The sequence below is a fragment of the Phyllobates terribilis genome, unplaced genomic scaffold, assembly GCF_046119375.1.
Source record: "Phyllobates terribilis strain yellow unplaced genomic scaffold, ASM4611937v1 Scaffold_80__1_contigs__length_6766528, whole genome shotgun sequence".
Lineage (NCBI taxonomy): Eukaryota > Metazoa > Chordata > Amphibia > Anura > Dendrobatidae > Phyllobates > Phyllobates terribilis.
Genome location: NW_027362840.1, coordinates 5,078,076 through 5,105,459, shown reverse-complemented (window position 1 = coordinate 5,105,459; position 27,384 = coordinate 5,078,076). Strand labels below are relative to the sequence as shown.

The 27,384-nt window shown below is 42.5% G+C and overlaps 1 protein-coding gene across 5 annotated transcripts in view; it reads left to right on the top strand.

Annotated features, from left to right (window-relative positions):
* The window catches only part of LOC141197244 (gastrula zinc finger protein XlCGF66.1-like), a 135,314-nt gene extending 111,671 nt beyond the window's left edge, over positions 1 to 23,643 (top strand). For 2 of the 5 annotated variants that reach the window (XM_073662646.1, XM_073662648.1), the window contains exons 6-7: positions 3,020 to 3,223; positions 22,494 to 23,642. In XM_073662646.1, coding sequence (XP_073518747.1) covers positions 3,020 to 3,223; positions 22,494 to 23,335 — 1,046 coding nt within the window. In that variant the 3' untranslated portion in view covers positions 23,336 to 23,642. Of the gene's footprint in view, positions 1 to 3,019; positions 3,224 to 22,493 lie in introns of all 5 variants that reach the window. The other 3 variants (XM_073662649.1, XM_073662645.1, XM_073662647.1) reach the window with 3 other exon arrangements.
* The last annotated feature ends 3,741 nt before the right edge of the window (positions 23,644 to 27,384 follow it).

Here is a 27,384-nt window from a genome sequence, read left to right as displayed (position 1 = left end):
CTATTACCCCACTGCCACCGCTACAGGGCAGTGGGAAGAGCGAGGCTAAGTGCCAGAATTGGCGCATCCTATGGATGCGCCATTTCTGGGGCGGCTGACGACTGGTGTTTCTAGCCTGGGAGGGGGCCAATATTCATGGCACCCTTCCTGGGCTATTAATATCAGCCCCCAGCTGTCTGCCTAGCCTTTGCTAGCTATTAAAATAGGGGGGACCCCATGTCATTTTTTTTGGGTCCCCCATTTTAATAGCTAGTAAAGGCTAGCTATTCAGCTGGGGGCTGATATTAGTAGCCTGGGAAGCTCCGTGGGTATTACCCCCTTCCCAGGCTTCAAACATCTGCCCCAGCCGTCTGCTTAACCTCCGCTAGAGACTAAAATTACGGGGAACCCCACGCCAATTTTTTTTTTAATAAATCCTTTAGTTTAACACTAAATGACAAAAACAGTAACCAACACTGACACTGTACTTATTATATGTGTGACTGACATGTTTCTATCTATCTACTATGTGTGATGCTCTGTTCTTTCTGTTCTAAATTGTCGGGTACCGGTTTATGCTACTGATGAATTGCCGGCCGGCTTTTTTAAAGAGACGGGTGCATGGAAATCGGAGGGCACTAGTGTGTTTCAAGTGCCCTGCTATGTTTTTCTTGCACCCTCCTATATACCCTGCCTGCCTGTCTGCCTATATATTCTGCCTGCCTGACGTTTGATTGAGCACCGTTTCCATCGATTTGGGCAATTTTTTACCATCTGCAGACCGCCGGGGGGGACCACCAGAAAAATGCTTGTGTTTCCCATAGACTTACATTGGACTCGTTGCTCGGGTCAAGCACCCGAGTATTCCAATGTGCTCGACCCGAGCTTCGAGCACCTGAGCATTTTAGTGCTCGCTCATCACTAGTTTCCATTTGACAGCATGGAATTTGAAAGGTCACTATTGAGGCAGAAGGGATTTTTCCAAGGCTTAGTTTCCACTTTACTTAAGAGTAGGAAACAACAAGGATATATGGCAGGACTTGGAAAATATTTTTTCTCTCTTCGGGAGAAAAAATGGGGGATAAGGTCCCGATAAAAGCTATTTTAGGCTATGTGCCCACGTTGCGGAAATGAAGCGGAAAATTTGCGCTTCATTTCCGCATGTCCTTTCCCGGAAAAAACGTATGTGGAATTTCGCAAGCGTTTATCGCGTGGTTTTCGCGCGTTTTCGACATGCGGAATTACCTTGCGTTTTTTATTACATTGAAAAGGCAATTCCGCATGCGGAAACGCAAAATTAATTGACATGCTGCGGATTTTTGTGCGCATCAAAAACGCTGCGGAAAAATCCGCAGCATGGGCATAAAACTTGTGGACTTGTGGATTCTCATTGGGGACCATGGGGTACGGATTGACAAGCGTTTTACAAGCGTTTCCGCTGCGGAAATTCCCCATCAAATACGCTTTTAAAACACTACTTGGGCACATACCCTTAGAGTTTCTGCAGAAAGGGCTAAAGCTTGGGTTAGCTACTAGCACCCTTAAAATTCACGGATACAAATGAAGCAATGAGAGTCCTTGTTTTCTTTTTTAATGTTGGGTGCAATAGAAGAAATTGAATGGATGACAGCATTCATTGGAGGCGCTGGTTCAGACAAGACTAATTCTTCGTCGGAACAATGGGGATCCTGTACCACTGCCACTGTTTTACGTAGTCGAGAAGGGCAATTGACGAGAACGTGGTCAGTCTTGCCACAATAAAAACAATGATTTTCCTGAAATCTCCGTTCTTTTCTCTCAGCACTTTCGCGTTTTAACAGGCTGTCGACCTGCATGGTTCAGCTTCAGATATGTGACAACTCTTTATCTCAAAGTCTCTGGGACTGGTGGTTGAATCTGGTAGATAATGGTTACTATTACAGGACCAGTTTGAAATCCACTTTTACAATCTTCTCTCTAATAATTGGTTGTCTATACGAATACAATAGTGAATGAAGTCATCAAAATTTGTGGGAGCATCGGCCCGGGCTAGTTCATCTTTGAGTGCGCTGGAAAGTCCGTTCTTAAAAAAGGTTATTTTGCAGCATTATTCCATTCAGTATCACCCACCGTCTGAATTCTGTGGCGTACTCTGCAACAGAGCGTTTACCCTGGCGTAGTGCCATCAGTGTAGCTGAAACTTGCGCAAGAATTAGGATCATCAAACACCTGGCTCATGACTCCTAGGAAAGAATCCAGATCATTGTCGATCATCATGAGTTTCAATGAGGGGGCAGGCCCAAGCCAAAGCATTATGTGCCAGTTTTATAATAATACACAATACTTTGGATCTGTCAGTATGGAAGTGAGCAGGGTGTGCACCAAAGTACAATCTGCACTGATTGATGAATCCACTAAATTTGTCACAGTCTCCACCATACCTGAAAGGTGGGAGCGAAGGGTGGGTGAAGGGGCCTGAGCAATATGTTCATTTTGTAACTGAAAAATCTGTTCTGACTACAGTGCAATCTTATTGCTTAGATCTTGCACAATATTCCTCAGATCCTGTGTATCTTTCCAAAAATGTGAACGCTATGAGTTGTCTGATTTTCAAATGCCGTGTATTTTGTTTTTAGTGTTTGCATATCTGCATAGATATTGGTAAGCAAACAGTTCATCTTAGTTACACGCACCTCCAGTTTTCCTCCTTTGGAGGTGTCCATGATGAAGGCTTGAGTATCCTGTTGCGATACTCAAGCCATGAGTGAGACATTCATGTGGCTTTTTTGTAGGCCCTAACCGGAAACCAGATGGATTCCATAGATTCAAAATTCGAAATCTTGGTAAAGGGCAATTGCAGAACACAACAGCAGTTTCCAGTGGTAAGGAGTGAAACTGCCTCACAATATTAAAGTGAACAATAGCGGCCACTAGTAGTTTAACTGTAGAAGGGCAACAGAAATCCTGACAGTTAACTTTGAATTTAGGAGTTAAATGAACAGTAAAAAAAAATCTGTGTGAATATCTACATAGCCTTTACATGTGTATTTGTTTCTAACAGATGAAAGCACCAATAGCCTGGATGGACATCTCCTTTTTACACCAGAATATAGAGTGAAATACAATGATACAGATGGATCACACTCTATTACAAATTTTCCATCAAGCCTTCACAAAAGAGATCCGTCTACTAAAGCTATACATTTCAAGAAACCATCATCTAATCAGTCACAAAGTGATCACCACTGTACAGGTCACAGAGGAGGTAAACTATCTACTTGTTCTGAATGTGGGAAACACTTTAAGACCATAATACATTTTTCTGCACACAAGAGAATTCACAGATATGAGAGGCCATTTTCATGCTCAGAATGTGTGAAATGTTTTAACCATGAATCGGATCTTGTCAGACATCAAAGAACTCACACTGGGGTGAAGCCATTTTATGTTCATAATGCAGAAAATGTTTTACAGTGAAATCGCATCTTGTTGACCATCAGAAAATTCACACAGTGGAGAAGCCATTTCCATGCAAAGAATTTGGGAAATGTTTTACTTTAAAAGTACAGCTAGTTGGACTTCGGAGAACTCACACAGAGGAGAGGCCATATTCATGTCAAGATTGTGAAAAATGTTTCACTTGTAAATCAGCTCTTGTGAAACGTACAAATCTTCATAATGCCGATGTTATTTGTATGTTCAGATTATAGATTAATGCTAAGTGAAATAGACAGTCTGAATAGGTACCACATAATTTCTCCCTTAATGTGTGTTCACATTGAGGGTTTTCTTTTTTGCTTAGTTTTTGAAGCAGAAACTCTTCAAAAACCATGAAAATGTATTTGAGTATTCATTAGAGCATTTCTGCCATGGCTATACCTCCCAACTTTTCTAAACAAGATGAGTGCCACAGAAATTTTTATATGGCCCCACCAATACATTCCTCTCCACATGGTATGATGCCCCCATGTGGAGAATGTCCGCTTCATCAATACACACTGTGGTAAGGCAACTCGCTCGGCTCTCAGAGGTAGACACTTCTTGGTTTAACCTCCTGCTGGTTTATTAAGACATGGCATAAACCACTGCAGCGTTCCACAAAAATAAAAACAGCCTTTCTGGCATAACGAGAATCGAAAATATAACGTATAGTACAGTTCACAAGTGAGCGGGGTTTTGGCCGCACCGGGTAACACAACAAAGTTTCACCAAAGTTCTTCTGTGCAGCTCTCTGGCTTACACCCACAAAGTCTGGAGACTTCCCTGGTCTCCAAACAAAGTACAGAAAAAAACTCAATGCTGGACATTTAACCTCTCCGGCCAAACCCTTGAGGTGGAGATATGGTGAGCAGGTTTGTCACCCATCTCACAACTGCTCACAAAAAACCAAACCCAAGATGGCTGATTAACCTCTTCAGCACTTAACATGCTGGAGACAAGCTTCTGCGTTTCACATCACTGAAGACAGCAACCTCCATGACGAATACATTGCCAGTGACCCTGTCACATATCTCCTCCCCCTCTGCCCAAAGCCAGGGGTTTTGCCACCTTCAGACACCAGACGGAATTCTAGAGAGGGCATCCGCGTTACTGTGTAACTTCCGGGGTCTATGCTCCACGTGAAAACGAGAGTCCTGGAGACCTAAAACCACCTAGTCACCAGGGCATTCTTACCCTTCTTTTTCCTTAACCATCTCTGAGGGGCATGGTCTGACACTGGTTTAAACTTTTGGCCTAGTAGGTAATATTTCCACATATCTATGGCCCATTTTATGACTAAGCATTCTTTCTCCACAATTGTGTAATTTTTCTTGCAGGACGAGAACTGCCTGCTCAGATACAGGGTGGGATATTCCTCCCCATTTATCTCTTGAGACAGCACGGCTCCTAGGCTAACTTCTGAAGCATCTGTCTGGACTACAAATTCTTTACTAAAGTCTGGTGCGACCAGGACGAGTTGCTTACATAGTGCCAGCTTCAGGTCTTGGAATGTCTTCTCCGTTTCAGCCGTCCATTTAACAATCATTGATTTGGTGACTTTAAGAAGATCCGTAAGATGTGCAGCCATTATGGAAAATGTGTCATAAACCGCCAATAATATCCCATTATTCCAAGGAACGCTGTCACCTGCTTCTTGAAGAGTGGTTGCGGCCACTTCTGGATTCCCTCAACCTCATTCACTTGCGGCTTAATTTCGCCTCTCCCGACGATATAGCCTAAGTACTTGGCCTCTTCCTTCCCAATGGCACATTTAGCTACTAGCAACCTTAAAATTCAAATATCTACTCGATATCTGCTCTGGGAGCCTTGTATGATTGTAATCTGGCAGCCAATTGGTGGATAACTAGGTTCATTAAGTCCTGTGATAGGTCTAGGGCCGTTCCCGATCTGAGAATTCTTCTGTGGGATCTAAATTTGGTTATAGAGGCATTAACCAAAAGTCCATTTGAACCATTGCGGGAATCATCTAATTCTGATAGAATTGACCTCAGCCAATTGGGTTAGCAACATCCAGGCCTTATCAGTTAACCCTCCTTATACTCATGTTTTTGAGGATCGTAGCCATGATGTTCCATATGAGTCAGGAAATTTGTGCTTCCATTTTTTTTGTAATAATATTAGGAACCCAAAAGAAGAGAAGTTCCACAAGCTAGATGTCAGAAGGACATTGACTGAGTATATGTCAGCAACAAGTCAGTAGAGAGCGAGAGACAGTCAATGTCTGTCACATTCCATGGCTCTATGAAAGGGTATAACGTATCGAAAAATAACCTAGCAAGATGGATTAGAGAAGCCATTTGTTATGGGGACGGTTGCAAACAAACTTTATTATAATGGAAATCAACCGACCTCGAGGTCCGCAATGCAGCCTGGAGGACTACTGCCGAACACCTTCCATGTGAGAAGGAAGACAACCAACTTAAATGATACACCCTTCCGTGTTACTGCACACAGGAACGGGTATAGCGGTTCGCTCTATCTCCGTTAACTGCACGGGAGATGCGCGACCCGGGAAGTAGCTGTAGCCCTGTTAACTACACAGGGGCTGCGCAGTGGGCGCTAGGATACGTGTGTGACTCACACCGGTGTGTAAGTGCTCTCAGCCGGCGTTCTACCGGACTGAGGAGGATCACTCCATGTGGCTCACAGGCGGCACTGGGAATACGGCGTCTGCAGACCGCTCGGGGTGTATGGCGACCCCCTAGTCAGAGCCAGTCTGTACGGCCAAGCTACCTGCCTATTTCCACTATCCTGCCTATTTCAACTACACCTGCCTACTTTCACTAAAGCACACGTGGAGCTCAAAAGGCCAAGCGTCCACACAACACCATCACTGCTCAAAGATCAGAGCGCGCCGCCATGTTTTGTGGGCGGGCCTTTTAAAGACTAAGCCCTGCCCGCCGTCGCACCATTGGTGATGTCACCCGTGGACCAATCAGGCGGTGCCAGGTCACCGGGTCAGGTGGTTGCCAAACCACCAATCACGGTCCGCCAGGTCACGGGCATGCTCAGTGCGGTGCCTCTCGGACTTAGGCTGCAGTAGCCTAGTCTTTCTCCGCAACCTGTGCTTCATGTTGCTAGGCACAAATACACGAGATACCCCTTGTACATCTTGTGCATTGGCTGGGCGTTGGGACTGACAGCGATGCTAAGTAGCATCAGCCCTCGCTGGACCAGAATGGGAGGGCACTGAGTCCACTGATGACTCAGAACCCATTTCTGATCCAGCAAGCGCCCGGCACCTAACACCATTAGGTTAGCTTATTCTGTGATATTCCAGTTCCATAGGGCATAAAGGCTCATTCTACCAGAGCTGTCACAACCTCCTGGGAAGAGAAAGCGTATGTATCCATTGACCAAATATGTAAGGTGGCAACATGGTCCTCACCTTCAACATTCTTTAGGCACTATAGATCATCTATCCTTCTCTGCTGACCTAAAATTTGATAGAAGGGTTCTGCAAGTGGTGGTCCCTAGATTAGTTTCTCTATAAATCTCTCAGGTGTGCTGTCATGGGTGAAAGGAAAATACTAAATTACTTACCCATAATTCTTTTTTCCAGAGCCCATGACAGTACCCTTATATTTCCCCCTATCACTGGGTTTGGTGTTCACTATATAACATCGTAGCATAGATTTTAAGGCTGAAGGAAGACTAAGTCCATCTTGTTCAACCCATAGCCTAACATGTTGATCCAGAGGAAGGCAAAAAAAAACCATGTGGCAAACACTAAGCTCCATATTGGGGAAAAAAATTCCTTCCCGACTCCATACGGCAATCAGACTAGTTCCCTGGATCAATGCCCTATCAAGGAATCTAGTATATATAACCTGTAATATTATACTTTTCAAGAAAGGCATCCAGGCCCTTCTTAAATTTTAGTAGTGAATCACTCATTACAACATCATGCGGCAGCATCATGCCATAGTCTCACTGCTCTTACAGTAAAGAATCCGTGTCTGATTATGATAAACCTTCTTTCCTCCAGACGTAGAAGATGCCCCCTTGTCCCCGTCTCAGGCTTCAGATTAAAAAGATCAGTAGAAAGGTCTTTGTACTGTCCCCTCATATACTTGTACATAGTAATAAGATCAACCCTAAGCCTTCGTTTTTCCAAACTAAATAACCCCAAGTGTAATAACCTGTCTTGGTATTGCAGACCCCCCTGTCCTCTAATAACCTTGGTCGCTCTTCTCTGCAACCGCTCTAGTTCAGATATGTCTTTCTTATACATCGGAGACTAGAACTGTACACTGTATTTTAAGTGGAGGTCGCACTAGTGACTTGTAAAGAGGTAAAATTATGTTCTCCTCATGAGCATCTATGCCTCTTTTAATGCATCCCATTATTTTTATTTGCCTTTGCAGCAGCTGCCTGACACTGGCCACTAAACGTGAGCTTGTCGTCCACCAATACACCCAGGTCTTTTTCAGTTACAGTTTTGCCCAGTGTTTTACAATTAAACATATAACTATACATTTTATTTCCTCTGCCCAAGTGCATTACCTTACATTTATCCCCATTAAAGCTCATTTGCTATTTATCAGCCCAAGCTTCTAGTTTACATAGATCCTCCTGTAATATAAAATTGTCCTCCTCTGTATTGATTACCCTGCAGAGTTTAGTGTCATATGCAAATATTAAAATCCTACTCTGCATGCCCCCTACAAGGTCATTAATAAATATGTTAAAAAGAAGCTTGCCCAATACTGACCCCTGTGGTACCCCACTGTTAACTGTGACCCAGTCTGAGTGTTTTCCATTAATAACCACCCTTTGTTTCCTATCACTGAGCCAGTTCTTAACCTACATACATATATTTTCCCCTATCCCCATTGTTCTCATTTTATGTATAAACTTTGTTGCGGAGCCGTACCAAAAGCTTTTGAAAAGTCCATATACACAACATCCACTGCATTTCCTTGGTCCAGTCCGGAACTTACCTCTTCATAAAAGCTGATCAGATTAGTTTGACAGGAACGGTCTTTCGTAAACCCATGTTGATATTGGGTCATGAGGTTATTCTTCTTCAGATACTCTAGTATAGCATCTCTTAGGAAACCCTCCAGGATTTTACCCACAGTAGAGGTTAAGCTTACCGGCCTATAATTTCCAAGTTCAGTTTTTGTCCCCTTTTTGAATATTGGCACCACATTTGCTATACGCCAGTCCTGTGGTACAGACCCTGTTATTATGGAATCTTTAAAGACTAAAAATAATGGTCTATCTATGACTTTTCTTAATTCCTGCAGTACTCGCGGGTGTATCCCATCCGGGCCCGGGGATTTGTCAACTTTAGTGATTTTTAGACGCCGCCGTACTTCCTGCTGGGTTAAGCAAGTGACATTTACTGGAGAATTTTTGTTATCACTAATCATGTTTTCGGTCATGCGATTTTCTTGTGTAAATACTGTTTCAAAAAAAGCATTTAGCATATTGGCTTTTTCCTCATCCTCATCCACCATTTCACCCAGACTATTTTTAAGGGGGCCAACACTATCTTTTTTTAGTTTTTTACAATTTATGTAGTTAAAGAATATTTTGGGATTATTTTTACTTTCTCTGGCAATGAGTCTCTCTGTCTCAATCTTTGCTGCCTTGATTTGGTTTTTACAGAATGTATTTAATTTTCTGTATTTATTTAATGCCTCATCACTACCTACTTGCTTTAGTTCTCTAAATGCTTTCTTTTTGTCACTTACTGCGCCGCTCACAGCTCTATTTAGCCATAGTGGTTTCCTCCTATTTCTAGCATGTTTATTCCCATAGGGTATATATTGTGTCCTATTCAGGATGCTAATGAATGTCTCCCATTTGCTTTGTGTAGTTTTATGTCTCAGGATAGTTTATTGCACTAAGATCTTCTCTCAACCATTGGAAATTTGCCTTCCTGAAGTTTAGTGTCCTTGTAACCCCTCTACTACACAACTTATTAAAGGATACATGAAAGCTTATTATTTTGTGATCACCATTACCCAAGTGACCTCCAACTCGTATTTTTGATATGTGGTCTGGCCTGTTGGTTAATATTAGGTCTAGCAGTTCCCCCCTTCTTGTTGGGTCCGGAACCAGTTGTGAAAGGAAAGGTAGTTGTCAAAAACCGATTACCTTTGCTGGAACTACAGGTTTCTGTTCGCCAATGTATTTCAGGGTAGTTGAAGTCCCCCATAATAATGACTTCTCCTTGAGTCACTGCTTCATCTATTTGCTTTATGAGGATATTCTCCGCTGCTTCCATTATTTTTGGTGACTTATAACAAACCCCTATCAGTTATTTATTATTTTTTCCCCCTCCCCTTATCTCCACCCACAGGGACTCCACATTTTCATTAGTTTCACATATATTCTCACACAAGATGGGTTTTAAGGATGATTTTACATATAAACACCCCCCCCCCCCCTTGCTTGTTTGTACTGTCATTTCTGAACAGACTATAGCCCTATAAATTAACTACCCAGTCATGGCTCTCGTCCAGCCATGTCTCAGATATCCCCAGCATGTCATTATTATTTTCCAACAAAATTAATTCTAATTCCTCCTATTTGTTGGTGAGGCTTCTGCCATTAGTGTACATTTATCTTATGTATCTCTCTGTACCTCTATTCTTCTTACTATATTGACTGTTCTAACCCCACCCCCAATTTCTTTATTTGTGCCCAGGTCACTATCTGCACTTCACATCTTCACCTATAAAATTAATACCCTCTCCCCCCAATCCCTAGTTTAAACACTCCTCCAACCTTCTAGCCATTTTCTCCCCCCACCACAGCTGCACCCTCCCCATTGAGGTGCAGTCCGTCCCTAGCGTAGAACCTGTAGCCAACTGAAAAGTCGGCCCAGTTCTCCAGGAACCCAAACCCCTTCTTCCTACACCAATTCTTGAGCTACTAATTTATCTCTGTAATCTCCCGTGGCCTCTCTGGCGTGGCACGTGACAGTATTAAACATAGTAACATCGTTTTTGAGGTTGAAGGAAGACTAAGTCCATCTAGTTCAACCCATAGCTTAACCTGTTGATCCAGAGGAAGGCAAAAAAAAAAACATGTGGCAAACACTAAGCTCCACATTGGGGAAAAAAAGGTAGTCTCAGTCTTGACCACCTTTCTCAACGACCTTCTTGAGCATCACCTTTACTGTCTTATTAAAGCGCTCCACTAAGCCTGTCTGCGGATGGTAAACTGAGGTTTGTAGCTGGACAATATGGAGAACCTTACACAGCTCCTTCATCACCTTGCTCATGAAGTGGGTTCCCTGGTCTGTCAATATCTCCTTTGGCAGGCCGGTCCTGGCAAAATTATGGATAAGTTCTTGCTCGACGAGTTCCTTAGTAGTACCGCTTCTGGGTACAGGGTCGCATAGTCCATGACCACCAGGATGTATTGGTTCACTCATACTTATTTAACTAAGAGACCCACTAGGTCCATGGCAATCCTCTTAAATGGGACCTCCTATCATAGGTAACTGGACTAGGGGACTGTGAAAGTGAGAAGAGGGAGCGGTTATCTGGCAGATGGGGTAGGATCTACAATACACTAGCATCTCCTGGTAACATCCGGGCCAATAGAACCTCCTCATTATCCTGTCCTGAGTTTTCTCGACCCCCTGATGTCCCCTGCAGGGTTTACTCACTCAGCTACGTTCAAGGTAGGCACAGGAAAACCGGTTTCTTTAAAATGTCAAAGGCAGGTATATTAAAACTGCTAAACCGCACTTTAGAAATAAACAAAAGTACAGCCTTTTCCGGCACAGAGTAACAAAACAGAAAATAAACAGTCCATTCAGTAGTGCGGAAACGCCCGCTCACGGTCAGTGTCCTTGAGCAAACACCCTGGAGGACTCTACACCTCCAGCCACAGACACTGAATGAGACACTCGGTCTTCATTTTATTTACAAAACCACGCCCCCAGGGTGGGGATATGTGAGCAGCCATTTCCTTCCATCTCTTATGACTGCTCGTAAAACTCGGCGTTGGTACGCCCTATTAATCTTCTCAGCACTATACATGCTGGAGCATGCTTTCCTGGGTTTACATCACCGAAGCTACCTACTTCGATGATAGATATCTCCCCTCAAGGACCTGTCCGGCAGCCATTTTACACCCCCCAGCACATGCGAATGGGCCATGTCTAACACCCTCCTCCGATAGGGACTTGGATCTAACAGCTGCTCCACTATCTCACCACCCCTTAGTTTGGTCACCTGATACAATAACTCCCCATTTACTTCAAAGTGTGGGAATCTGATGTCTGCCCCTGGCTCTTAAGCAACCCCATCACAGACAGTAACATTGTCAAACGCCCCCTTCAAGGTCAGGTCCCGAACTTGTGCAGTCCCAAAGTTCTCTCTAGACACGTTTTGCTCAGGGAGGTTGGGCTCCTCGGTCACTGTCTCATCCTCCTCACCCACTAGGGCACACAGGGAAAACTCCTCCATCTTTATTTCTGATGGAGTTTCTTCTGGAGGGATCTGGCTTTCGTCCCAGACACTCGGTATGATCCCATTTTGCCACAAATCCCAAAACAACGAAAAGTCTCGCCCCAATATGACCAGATGTATCAAGTCCTTGACTACCCCGACCTCATGGGCACCGCAGTCTGTTCCCACGTTTACTCGGGCCACAGGGTAGTCCTTAGCATCTCTGTGTATACAGCCAACACCCACGGATTTGGCAGGAATCAACTGTTGGGGAAGGTTAGCACTTATTAGGGTCACCAGGGTCCAACAATCCAAACACCGTCACCCCATTAATGGACACGGCACACGCCTGAGCCCCCTCACCGGGTTGACATCCCACACTACAGGCTGAATAAGCGTAATAGTAACAACATTTCTGCCTAGGCTGCAGTCCACTGGCTCAGGGGACATATGACACTGGGTGGCTATGTGTCCAGGATTGTGACACCGCCAACACACCACATCCTCAACAACAGCCTTTGATGATCTCTCAGCGGGCTTGGGATGCTCCCTGTTTGTGGCTCTAGACCCCCTCCATGGCGAGCCCGCCAGCCTTCAGGTATTCCAGTACGGGGAAGTGGCGATGTCCAGTTTCCCGTGGGATTTCTCGACAACCTGGTACCTCTCTACTAGGCCAACGAGGTTGTCTGCATTCTGAGGGTCGCCCTGGGCAACCCAAGTCTGTATTGGCCTGGGAAGGGAGTGGATGAATCTGTCCATCACCACACACTCGACCACCTGGGCTGGAGTGGTAGACTCTGGCTGCAACCATTTTTTGAACTAGATGTCAAACATGTGCGAACGAGGCCGTTTGTCATCAACATACATCCTGTGGTAGACCCTTTGAGCTCTAACAGACAGTCACTCCTGAGCGTACCAATATTTCAGTCTTTAATTTGGCATACTCCTGTGCATCCTGTGGGGTCAGGTCATAATAAGCCTTTTGGGGTTCACCCGTTAAATAGGGGGCCAGCACCTCTGCCCACTGCTGTGGCGGCAGCTTCTCCCGCTCTGTCACCCTTTCAGACATTGTCAAAAATGCCTCAACATCATCACCTGGGGTCATCTTTTGCATAGCTCGCCTTACCACCTTCCGGATGTATGAGGCACCACCTGGACTTGAGGGAGGGGCGGTTTCTCTGCTGCAAATCTCCCATACTAGGAGTTCCATCTGCTGTTGCTGCTGTTGGATTTGCTGTATCGGGAGTTTTTGTCTCCTGCTGTATCTGCTGCTGCTCTTGGTGCTGCTGGTTCTGCAGCTGCTGCTCTTTGTGCTGCTGTAGCTTCTGCAGGTGCTGTTTCTTGCTGTTTGCTTTGGACCAGATGGTTGATGAGCTCATCCATGCTGCAAGACATCTCTCACTGGCTGACTGCCTTTACCCAGGATATACAATGTTTGCTCTGACAGCTACACTTGTTTCTGGAATCTTGCCCGCATTCTCCACCAATTGTGCTAAGGCGACTCGCTCACCTCTGACAGAGGTAGACACAGGAACACTTCTTGTGTTAACCTCCTGCTGGTGTATTAGAACATGACATAAACCACTGCGGAGTTCCACAAAAATAAACAGGGCCTTTCCGGTATAACGAGAATCAAAAACAAAAATGTAACGTATATTACAGTTCATAAGTGAGCAGGGTTTCGCCCGCTCCGGGTAACACAATAAAGTTTCACCAAAGTCCTTCTGTGGAGCTCTCTGGCTTCCACCCACACAGTCTGGAGACTTCCCTGGTCTCCAGACTACAGAAATAAAACTCAATCTGGAGATTTAACCTCTCCAGCCACACCCATGAGGTGGAGATATGTTGAGCAGGTGTCCTGCCCATCTCACACCTGCTCACAGAAAAATCCAACCCAAGATTACAAATTAACCTCTTCAGCACCTAACATGCTGGAGACAAGCTTCTGGGATTCACATCACGGAAGACCACCTCCTTGACACACATCTACCCTAACATATATATCGCCAGTGACCCTGTCACAACACCCATACACACAGCTCCGCTTCATCAATACACACCCACACACACGCAGCTCTTCTATATTGATACAGATACACAGCCCTGTTTCAACAATACAAATACCACTCTACATCAATACTGATGCCATACACAGCAATATAATGCTGGTGCTACTGAGGAAGAGTGTAAGAAAAGACAATTCACATGCAAAACAACCCCCTAACCTGTGTTTAAAGTGGTTTTTAGACTTATCTGCTCCCTCATAAAGTATAGAAACACACTGTCTGCTTGTCTAGTAATCCACATGTGTGAGAGGCTGTTGTACTGTGGATATAAGATCAGATTGAAGTATGTATTGCTTTCCGACATTTCTTCCAGGTTTAAATACTTTGTATTTCACATTACACCCAGGGATGGACATACCATTGGTGCCACCTGTGCATCCACACAGGGGCCTAAGAGGAAAAGGGGACACATCTACCTCCAATGCTGCAAGCAGCTACTATCATGGACACATAAAGAAATGCATTATGATGAGGTATTGGACTGCAGAAGGCCCATATGGAGTTCTGGCTCAAGGGCCCTCTTCTGCCTGTGTCCACCCCTAATTATGCCACCATGACATCACCGCGTGAGGTAGATTCCTCAGTCTTATTATGATCAGAAAACACTAACAGGTTAAAGGACCCTTTCTTTCCCCAATGATTTATTCTTCCTAGCTATACAGGGAGCAGAGAGGTGTATTTTCTAGAATTGTATATTCATAAGACAATGTCCATCCTTTAAGAACTGGGATGGCAATTTTATTTTGGAAAAGTCGGATCTGGTTCCATGACAAAAAAAAATAATTTTCTTGACTATCTTCTGAATTCAAAGAAGCAAAAGTCTTATTTTTCATTGGAAAAGAGAATCTCATTAAAGGGAATCTGTCAGTAGGATCAATCCTCCTAAGCTGTCTATATGTGCATGTAGGTCATAGAAAATGTAATATAATTATATCTTGATATCTGTGATCTGGCTTATTTTAAATGAAAGGCGTTACCAGTGTGAGACATGTAGATCAGAAGAGCAGACTGTCAGTTATTAAGTGTCTTACACTGGTAGCGACCCCTTTCATTTAAAATAAACTCTGGAGACATTTTCTCATGTAAATCAGTATCCGACCCACAGATCTTAGCAGCTCATTTACATAAAAGAAAAATATTGATTTCTGTGGAATAAGACATCAGGTCTCAGATATCAAGGGTATTTTTTATTTAACTTTCTATGAACTGTATACCCATATAGGCGGCTTAGGAGGGTTGATCCTACTGACAGATGCCCTTTAAGTGAGAATCTGTCTTATTTAAAAGAAAAGACTGCACAATTCCAAAAGCCATGTTCATACTGGACATCATGACATCTTTGCTCTGGCCAGATCCCAATTTCAAATTTTGCCTCCAGCTTTCAGTTCGAGGTGTAGCTGGCGCGTATTCAGTCACTGGTCAGTACACTGATTGATGCACTGTAGAGCCAGGTGTCAGTCAGTGTTGGGCTTGTGGTGACACCCACCACTTACTATGTACTGAGCTGTGACTAAAGCAGCTCCTGCCGCACCCCTATGGCTGAAAACTGGAGGCTAACAGGAAGAATAAAGTTAATTTCCTCCCGGTAAATAGCGTCTTTTTTTTTTTTTTATCAGGGTAATCACTATTACAAGTTTTTAATTTTTAACAAGAAATAGATATCAGACTTATGAAAAATAACAAATTCCAATGATATAACAATAAACCAGTGTTGTGAGGTAAATGCTTCAGATTATTATTATAATAATCAAGTGTCCTCTAAAAAAGAATAAAAAGTAAATGGGTTAAACACCAGACAGACCAGGAGACAATGGGGAGTGAGGGGAGAAAAGGTAAAAGGGATGGGTAAAGGAAAAGGAGTGGGTGACCTATTGTATATATGTTACCTTTCGGGCTCTCCTTTCTAGTTATCCCATATAATCAGAGCAGTGCGATTTTCAAAATGTCTTATATCTTTAATCCTAGTGTATCTGTCATATATGGATGGAGGAGAGGTTTGCTTCCAATGATAGGCTATTAAGCACCGTGCAGCCGTCAATATATGTAAGAGTAGTTTGATAGTTCTCTTGGATACATTCTGGGGGGAAATATTTAGTAAGAAAAATTGAGGTTCTAGTGATACTTCGATTTCAAAGACCTGCTTAACCAAAGTTTGTACATTTGTCCAAAATATCCCTATTAGGGAGCAATCCCAGAATAGATGAAAGAAGCACACCCCCAAGACAAAGGAGAAATGGATAGATCCAGTTAATGTAGCAGCTCCGGAGTGTGGTACCAGAAATGGAGGTCACCATCGTTTTTAAACATGATAGGTTTCTTTTAAATCATTAACACATCCATTTTTTTTGTTTAAAGCTGATCCATGTTTTTTTTTGTCAAACTCAATGCATGTCCTATTTTCATCTGTTTGTGCTAATCAGACTCGGTCATTCTGTCGAAAATAGAAGTCATTTATTTACGTTTTTCACTAATCCACTGCGATCTGTAACTGGAAAAAGAAAGATCAGACAGTTACTTCCATCATTTTTTAAAAACTGAATGAGAAAATTACTGATGTAAAATGGAGGTTACATAGATGAGACCTGAGAACAAAAGTCTGTTTTTGATGGATGTGAAAACTGCAGACATGTGGATGTAGCATAACAGAGAGTTACAAACTGTTTGTGTGTCTGTAGAGGGAAATTAATAGCTAAGTCCTGTGATTATAGCAGCCTCTGCACTGTTTTGAGCAGGCTGTTTATCTCTGTTGCCTGTGAGGTTAGTGACCTCAGGATTATACTGACACAAGAAAGGGAAAGAGTAGAAAGTATACTGGAAACTAGCTGTCTTTTAAAAATAACCTGTCATCTGATTCATGCTGCTCAAACTGCGGGCGCTGTGAATCGCAGCTTGCCTGCACAATACATGGGTGTTTTAGAGAAAATTTACTTTGAAGATCCATCCGGAGATCAATATTTATATGTTATTTTAGTCAGTTATTAATTCCACAGCACTTTACAGTTATCAGCATCGCCGTCTTCCCATTGGGGCTCCCAATCTCAATTTGGAACAATAGTCTTGCTCCGCCCTGACAAGCTTCTCCCAGCACTGCTGCAGGTGATTGACAAGCCTCTCCGTATGTGCACACAAGGGAGAGACCTGTCAAGCACCTGTAACAGTACTGGGAGAAGCCTTCCGCAGTGTAGCTGGACAAGTCTTGCCAGTGGCTGCAGCTCTCTCACTTCCCTTGGATGTATGCAATATATCCGAAGGCGGGTAGAGTGAAGCTAGCAGTGATTGCCTGCAGGGATCTCGTAATGTAACAATGTTACGCGATCACCAGGAGGAGTGCTAACACCACGTGAACAGCCACTGCATCGGAGGTGAGTATAATTGTTGTTATGTGACAGAGTGGAAACAGGATTGAGAAGCGGTTGTCTGAGTAGTGAACAACTCCTTTGAGGTGTATAAATGGTCTTTTTATCAGATGCATTAAATATTTACTATAGTTAAAAGGGTTGCCCCACCATTGAATATATTTATTGAATAGATCATAAGTGTAACTATATAGAGGGACTCTGTCTACACAGAATGACAGTTCAAACCAAGTACAGGCGCTTGGTGCATCATGGCACGGCCAATCATTTATAAACACCTTCCACCTGCTTGTTTTCCATCTATCTCCTCCCTTCTCTATTAAGCCAGAGCTGTCAGTCTGAGTGGAGTGGAGCGAGATGGGGAAAACAAGCAGGTGGGAAGGTGAAGTTAAATGATTGGTGCACAGAGCAGCTGTACTTCGCTTGAACAGTCATTCTGTGCTGACAGAGCCTTTTAGAATCCCTTTATCCCATAGTCTACAGTGTAGCCAATAAAAATAGGTCTCTCGCTCTCTTTTTCACTCTTTATTTTTCTGTCACTCTTTGTTTCTTTTTCTCTTTCAAAACAACTGAGATGCAATTGAAGTGTAGACTTTCAGGTTTAATTAAAGGGGTTGAAGAAAGATATCCTGTGAAACGTTTAGGAATCACCAAAATGCAAGAGAAGAGAGGGGGAAAAAAGGATGTCACCTCATCGGAAACGTGCACACCAGAAGCTCATGTAGATTCCGCACGGATTAGTCTGGAATTGGACTAGACTTCACATTGTGAGGAAAAAAAGGGAAAATCCAGCTGAAAATGTAATAAAAAGTCTTCTTTTATTTGAACCGAATAAAAATATGTAATGTCTCACATCCAGCAGACACACTGAGCGACCAACGCGTCTCAGCTTACACAGCCTTAATCATGGTCCATGGTTTAATAATTACAACCATTTTCTCAAAAGCCTCCTCATTTCAAGGGCTCAAAAATAATTGGACAGATTAACTTTACCATGAATGAAATGTTCATTTTTAATGCTTTGTAGAGAATCCTTTGCAGGCAATGACTGCCTGAAGTCTGGAAGCCGTGAACATCACCACACGCTTGGTTTCCTCCTTTGTGATTCTTTGCCAGTCCTTTCCTGCTGCAGACTTCAGTTGTTACTTGTTCGTGGGTCTTTCTGCCTTACATTTTGTCTTAAACATGTGAAATCATGCTCAATGGTATTGAGATCTGGTGACTGACTCAGCCATTGCAGAATATTTCACTTCTTTGCGTTAAACTCCTGGGTTACTTTTGCTGTATATTTTGGGTCATTGTCCATCTGTACTATGAAGCACCGTCCAAGCTACCTTGTTGCATTTAATTTAGTCTGAGCAGAAAATATCTTAAGAATTCATCCGGCAGCTTCTGTCTTAAGTCACTTCATCGATAAACACTAGTGCCTAGTGCCATTAATGATAGTCTGTTTCTCTTCCATTGAGAGCACCTTGACTGCATCTTGTGGGTTCACAGCAATAGCTCGCAAATGCAAATGCTACAACTGGAATCGACCCCAGACCTTTTACCTGCTTAATTGATACTGGATTAACGAGGGAATAGACCATGCACAGCCCATTAAAGAGCTTTTGAGATAAGTGTCCAATTACTTTTGGTCCCTTTAAAAAGGGGCAGTTACATATTAAAGAGTTGTAATTCCTAAACCCTTACTCCATTTAGGATGTGAATACATCCAATTAAACCTATAAAATGGACAGCTATTAGCAACCCTTTTGTAGTGCTGCTAATTGATTTCATCTGTTAAAGCACTACTCCAGTGTTTTTTTTTTTTTTATTTCAGCGCTGAAGTGGTGCTACTAGTCTAAGTTCCTTGCTCCTAGTATTATACTTACCAGTTTAAGCTCTTCCCAGCGCTGCTTTGGTCCCTCCCATCATCTTGTGACCGTAACTTCTCACTGACCGAAAATCAGAGATAACGGTTGCAAGCTCTGTGTAAGTCTATGAGAGCCTCGTTCTGGCCTCATTCTGAATTGCCCAGCAAATACTGGAGCGATTCGGCAGGTCACAATCTGCAGTAGACCGACCAGAGCAGCCCCGATAAAACAAGACGACGTCAGCTTGTAAGTATAGTACTAGGTGCACGGAACTTAGATTGGTGGCACCACTGGTGGACACAGGCAGAAAAGGGCCCCTGTGCAAGAACAATATATGGGCTCTTTGCAGCCCAAGAGCTTTTAATAATGCAAAATTGCACATGCTTTGCAGGTATAAATGAGCCCCCTTTACCTCTCGGGCCCCTGTGCGGCCGCACAGGTTGCACCAATGATATGTACGACCCTGGGTGGCACCACTACAGCGGGGAAATAAAGGACCACTCCAGCGTTTTCGTTTTTTTTTAAGTGGCAGCTGCAGTTCAGCCATTTACATACAATCTAATGTATTACTTAGGACTGCAACTATTCCTAACTAGTTACAAATAAACAATGGCACTGCAAAAAATGGCAGTGTAGCCCAGGTCGTAGTTTCACCATCATGTGGGGAACATACAGTTTTAGCCTAATGTGAATTACAGAAGACATTTACTGAACCATTTCCCATAGAGTGATGCTTATATAATAAAAAAAACTTATACATTTTATAAACTCACTTTCATTCAGTTATTGAGTATTTTTCTTAAATAGTTGTAAATGATCTAAAATACATTGTAGATATTGTTATTGTTGTAAATATTATTGGAAATGGTTATTTTCTATGGAATATCTACATTTATATTCTGCATGCCAATCTGCTGAAAACCATTGTGTGTTTTGTAAAGCAATGAATCTGCCTTGCTTTGGGCTGTTTTAGTATCCCAGTCAGCAGCACTTGTTCCTTCAATTATAGGCTGAAAATGCTGAAATAAAAAGTTTTCTTTCTAAGCTTGTCAGTGTACTGTTGTTTGAAAACTGAAGGCTTTTGGATGTAACAATTTGCCAAAAGATCTAAAACCCAGGATAAAAAAGCAGGGGAGGCTGTGGAGCACAACTGTGCAGGATAATGAACTCTAGATTGAGAACCAGGGACTTCGCAGGTTAGAAGTTTTATCATATAGTCCTACAAATACACTGCTCAAAAAAATAAAGGGAGCACTAAAATAACACATCCTAGATCTGAATGAATGAAATATTCTCATTGAATACTTTATTCTGTACAAAGTTGAATGTGCTGACAACAAAATCACACAAAAATCATCAATGGAAATCAAATTTATTAACCAATGGAGGCCTGGATTTGGAGTCACCCCCAAAAGTAAAGTGGAAAAACACACAACAGGCTGATCCAACTTTGATGTAATGTCTTTAAAACAAGTCAAAATGAGGCTCAGTATTGTGCGTGGCCTCCACGTGCCTGTATGACCTCCCTACAACGCCTGGGCATGCTCCTGATGAGGTTGCGGATGGTCTCCTGTGGGATCTCCTCCCAGACCTGGACTAAAGCATCCGCCAACTTCTGGACAGTCTGTGGTGCAACGTGACGTTGGTGATGGAGCGAGACATGATGTTCCAGATGTGCTCAATCGGATTCAGGTCTGGGGAACGGGCGGGCCAGTCCATAGCTTCAATGCCTTCATCTTGCAGGAACTGCTGACACACTCCAGCCACATGAGGTCTGGCATTGTCCTGCATTAGGAGGAACCCAGGTCCAACCACATCAGCATATGGTCTCACAAGGGGTCTGAGGATCTCATTTTGGTACCTAATGGCTGTCAGGCTACCTCTGGTGAGCACATGGAGGGCTGTGCCACCCACACTATTTCAGATCCACTGCCAAACCGGTCATGCTGAAGAATGTTGCAGGCAGCAGATCGCTCTCCACGACTCTGTTACGTCTGTCACATGTACTCAGTGTGAACCTGCTTTCATCTGTGAAGAGCACAGTGCGCCAGTGGCGACTTTGCCAGTCCTAGTGTTCTGTGGCAAATGCTAAGCATCCTGCATCGTGTTGGGCTGTGAGCACAACCCCCATCTGTGGATGTCGGGCCCTCATACCACCCTCATGGAGTCGGTTTCTAACAGTTTGTGCAGACACATGCACATTTGTGGCCTGCTGGAGGTCATTTTGCAGGGCTCTGGCAGTGCTCCTCCTGTTCACAAAGGCGGAGGTAGCGGTCCTGCTGCTGGGTTGTTGCCCTCCTACGGCCCCCTCCACATCTCCCGGTGTACTGGCCTGTCTCCTGGTAGCGCCTCCAGCCTCTGTACACTACGCTGACAGACACAGCAAACCTTCTTGCCACAGCTCGCATTGATGTGCCATCCTGGATGAGCTGCACTACCTGAGCAACTTCTGTGGGTTGTAGAGTCCGTCTCATGCTACCACGAGTGTGAAAGCACAACCACCATTCAAAAGTGACCAAAACATCAGCCAGAAAGCATTGGTACTGAGATGTGGTCTGTGGTCCCCACCTGCAGAACCACTCCTTTATTGAGGGTGTCTTGATAATTGCCAATAATTTCCATCTATTGTCTATTCCCTTTGCACAACAGCATGTGAAATTGATTGTCAATCAGTGTTGCTTCCAAAGTGGAAAGTTTGATTTCACAGAAGTTTGACTTACTTGGAGTTATATTCTGATGTTTAAGTGTTCCCTTTATTTTTTTGAGCAGTGTACTATTCACATTAGTAAAGAGTTGACTCTAGGACGCTTGCCTTCTAAGCAGATACATAAAGACAGCCATATCTATGTGTAGCCAATAAGAAGAAAAAATACTTATTAATAAATTACAAGCAAAAGAACACATACATTAGACAGAGGTTGATTGAAGGCCAATCTTATGGACAAACTTACATTTAAAGTGTGTGAATTGCCAAAAATAGCATGCATGACGCAGGAAAAAAAGAAATAACTGCTGACTGTTATCTGCAGACTGCTGAGATAATGCATTAATCCAGTGATTTTTTTTCTGAATTCCACCTATGGAATCAAATGAAACTAGTGAATTTATGTTTCATCAAACAGTTTTGACCATTAATCTGGTATGAAACTTTAAAATGTTGCATTTTTTTTTTTTGCACAACTTGATGAATCGTCATGAATTGGAGCTCAAGTTTAACCATCTCCATAGAAAACAATTTCAGATGAGAATTTTCCATCAGGGTTCATGTAAAAATAAACTTGTTCTTTCCAAAGAAGCAAAGAAAATAATAATTTATATTTATTTACTTTTTTTTAACAGATGACTGCAACAAAAGCACGGATGGGTATCTTTTATCTTCAGATTGTGAAGTAAAATATAACAGTACCACACAAGATTATTCTGAAGAATGCTCCATTACACCACTTATACCCAGAGCCCATCACAGTAGAGATCTATGTACTTACGCCAATAACCACAAGAAACCTTCATCTAATCACTCACAAAATGATCAACAAGTTTCAGGTGACCGAGAAGGCAACATATTTACTTGTATCGAATGTGGGAAACATTTTAAAAAGAAATTAAGTTTTTATGCACACAGGAGAAGTCACAGAAATGGGAAGCCGTTTTCGTGTTCAGAATGTGGAAAATGTTTTAACAATAAGTCAGATCTTACCAGACATCAGAGAATTCACACAGGGGTGAAGCCGTTTTCATGTTCGGAATGTGGAAAATGTTTTACTGTGAAATCACATCTTGTTGACCATCAAAAAATTCACACAGGGGAGAAGCCGTATTCATGTACAGAATGTGGTAACTGTTTTGCCAGGAAATCAAATCTTGTAAGACATCAGAGAACTCATATTGGAATGAAGCACTTTTCATGTTCAGAATGTGGGAAATGCTTTACTATGAAATCACATCTTATTGACCATCAGAGAACTCACACAAAAGAGAAACTATTTTCCTGTGATGAAAGTGGAACATTTTTTAATGTAAAATCACATCTGGTTGGACATCAGAGAACTCGCACAGGGGAGGCGCCATTTTCTTGTCCTGATTGTGGGAAATGTTTTATTCAAAAATCGGATGTTGTGAAACATCAGAAAATTCACAGTTCTGAAGCTGTTTGTATGTTCAGATTTCAGGATAAACTTTAAATGTATGGTTCCAAATATATTGACCGCCTCATGCACCCTAACGTACTTGTGCGTTACAATCAAGGTGCGTGTGTGTAAGGATCGGTCTTAGGAGCTGAGCCAGCTACATAAATGGTAGATGCCAGCTATACTACGTAACCGTCATCTGTCTGTAATCTGCGATAGATGTGATATTTGATGTTTAACTATTTAAATGCAGCTGTCATTCTCTAACAGCAGCATTTAATTAGTGAGACTCATCAGTACTAGGGTTGAGCGAGTATGTTCTGTCTGAGTATGCTCGGGCCGAGCTCCGAGTATTTATAGCTGCTCGGTGATATGGTTAAATCACTCCCGTGTGCATGATTTGCGACTGTTTGACAGTTTTAATACGTGGGAGGAATGTCTATTTCTTACACATTCCTCACATGTAATAAAGCTGTCAAACAGTTGCAAATCATGCACACGGGAGCGATTCAACCTTATTACCGAGCAGCTGTAAATACTCGGAGCTCGGCCCGAGCATACTCGGCGAAAGGGTTAATAGAACATACTGGCTCAACACTAATCAGTATCCATCACCTCACTGCTGGGTTACCATGTCAGTCAGAGGGCTGCTAATGGCTGTTGACAGAGTTTTAATGGAGATCGTGATTTATATTAAATGCTGTAATATTGCACCATGTCGTATAAGCAAATTATTTAAGGTTAAAAATCCCCTAAGGGAAAAAAATAAAGTAAAAAAAGAAAAAAATGTTTTCAAGAATATTAACCCTTTCATCTTCCTGACCAGGCCAATTTTTTAAGTCTGACTTGTGTCACTTTATTAGGTAATAACTTTGTAATTCTTCAACGGATTCCAGTGATTCTGAGATTGTTTTTTCGTGATACATTGTACTTCATGGTAGTGGTGAAATTTCTTTGATATGACTTGCGTTTATTTGTGAAAAAATCTGAAATGTAGTGAAAATTTAGCAATTTTCAAACTTTTAATTTTTATGCCCTTACATCAGAGTTCTGTCACATAAAATAGTTAATAAATAACATTTCCCACATGTCTACTTTACATCAGCACAATTTTTGAAACATAAGTTTTTTGGGCAGGAGGTTAGAAGGGTTAAAAGTTGACCAGCGATTTCTGATTTTTACAACAAAATTTACAAAACAATTTTTTAGGGACCACATCACATTTGAAGTGACTATGAGGGGCCTTTTTGACAGAAAATACCCCTAATTGACACCATTCTAAAAACTGCACCCCTCAAGGTGCTCAAACCCCATTCAAGAAGTTTAATAACTCTTCAGGCGCTTCACAGGAATTGATGGAATGTGGAAGGAAAAAATAAACATTTAACTTATTTTACAAAAATTTTCCTTTTAGACCCAATTTTTTTTTACTTTCACAAGGGTAACAGGAGAAAATAGACCCCAAAATTTGTTGTGCAATTTCTTCTGAGCACACCGATACCCCATATGTGGTGGAAAACCACTGTTTGCACGCATGGCAGGGCTCGGAAGGGAAGGAGAGCCATTTGACTTTTTCAATGTAAAATTTTCTGGCATAATTAGCAGACACCATGTCTCGTTTGGAGAGCCCCTGATGTGTCTAAACAATGGAAACTCCCCACAAGTGACACCATTTTGGAAACTAAACCTCTCAAGGAACTTGTATAGATGTGTGGTGATCACCTTGAACCCCAGATGCTTCACAGAAGTTTATAATTTTGAACCTTAAAAATAAAATCACATTTTTCCCACAAAAATGTTTTTCAGCCCCAAATTTTTCATTTTCTCTAGGGTAACAGGAGAAATTGCACCACACAATTTGTTGTGAAATTTCTCCTGAGTACGCAGATACCCAATATATGGAGAAAAACTAGTGTTTGGGCGCAAGGCAGGGCTTGGAAGGGAAGGAGTGCTTTTTGACTTTTTGAATGCAAAATTTGCTGGAATAATTAGCGGACACCATGTGGTGTTTGGAGAGACCTTGATGTGCCTAAACAGTGGAAACCCCCCACAAGAGACACCATTTTGTAAACTAGACCCCTCAGGGAACTTATCTAGATGTTTCGTGAACACCTTGAACCCGAAGTGCTTCTCAGAAGTTTAGAACGTTGAGCCATAAAAATAAAAAAGATCACATTTTCCCACAAAAATGTTTTTTAGCCCTAAATTTTTCATTTTCACAAAGGTAACAGAAGAAAATAGACCTCAAACTATCTCCTACATACACAGATACCCCATATGTGGGTGAAAACTACTGTTTAGACCCACGGCATGGCTCAGAAAGCAAGGAGTGACATTTTGAAATGCAGATTTTGATGGAATGGTCTGCAGGTGCCATGTCACTTTTGGAGGGCCCCTGATGTGCCAAAACAGTGGAAACCCCCATAAGTGGCCCCATTTTACAAACAATTCTCAATTAATTCATCTTATGCTGCAGTGATCATATTGACACCATAGGTGTGTCACAGCATTTTATAACATTGGGCAGTAAAGAAAAAATTTAATTTTTACCACCAAAATTTTGTTTTAGCCCCAGATTTTACATTTTCACACTGGGAAATGGGTAAAAATGGCACCAAAATTTGTCACACAATTTCTGCTGAACGTAGAAATACCCAATATTTGGCTGTACAATACTGCTTAGCCACACTGCGAGACTCGGGAGGGAATGCGTGCTATTTGCCTCCTGAAGCACAGATTTTCCTAGAATAGTTTGCGGACTCCATATACAGAGCCTGTAAGGGCTAGAAGAGCAGAATCCCCCTTCAAGTGACCCCCTTTTGGAAATTATACCACTTTGGAAACGTATCTACAGGTATAATGACAATTTTGACTCCATGGCTGTTTTCCAGAAACAAGCTGCAGTGGATGTTGCTGCGTGAAAATTGCAAACTGCCATTGTAGTGACCAATGCGTTGTAGTGACCAGTAATTTTGTAGTGCCTGTACATTGTGCCCAGCTTGTGCTTCTGGAAGCACGCACTCGTAACTTAGGCAGGCTCTCATCACTACAGAAATGCCAAAGATGTGGATGCTAAATGTGGTTTAGACACACTGGAGCTCAGAAGGGAGGGGGACATTTGGATTTGGAAGCGCAGAATTCGCTGAATTTCTTTTGGGGGGCAAGGAGCCATAGCCTTTGTACTACCAGTAATGTGGAAGCCCCCTATATTTCCGATAACAGATGACGGACCTGAGTGGCGGCTTTTTTTGTGGATTGAGTTGAAGCTTTTATTGGGAACATTTTACATAACATTTTGGATCACATTTATCCAGCACTCTTACGCTGAGCACTTACTTTAGGGTTTCCATCTAAATCTCCGAGTGACGTGACAGGTCTGATCATGATAATGAGGCAGTAGAGTTACTCTGGACTTCGTCTGGCCTTTGTTCAGTGTTGTCCTTCTTTTCAGAAGTGAACAAAATTGTGTCCAACAGCACTTTTATGCACGTCTAAACAGACGGACACCGCCGGATCGCAGGGCAGACGCAGTGCCTCCATCTGCCTCATTATAGGGAATCTTGCGCTGGGGGTTCCATGTGAATCACGTGTTTCGGAGATTTACACGGAAATCCCGGTGCAAGCGGTCAGCACAGAGCGCAGGGTAAAAATGAGCTGAGCCTTATTGCAATCTTTGGAAGGCAGAATGAACAAATCAACAGCAGGTGAAGAATTGGTTTTATTTAATTTTTATGCCATTTCTCTTGCGGTATTAGTGATTAGACGACTTTATTTTTCGGGTCGGTGCGGTTACAGCAATACCCGATTTATATCAGGTTTTTCTGTTTGGCTGCTGTCACATGCTAAAAGACGCTTTTCTTTTTTGCAAAAAAAGTTTGTGCATCGCCATATTTTGATAGCTATAATTTTTCCATATTTCAGCCAATTGAGTCATCTGAGGCCTTGTTTTTTCAGAACAAGTTAACATTTTTATTGGTACCATTTTCGTGCACATGACATTTTTTGATCATTTTCTATTCCTATTTTTATGAGGCAGAATGAACAAACACCAGCAATTCAGATTTTTTTTTTTTGCCATTCCGCATGGGGTAAAATTGATAAGG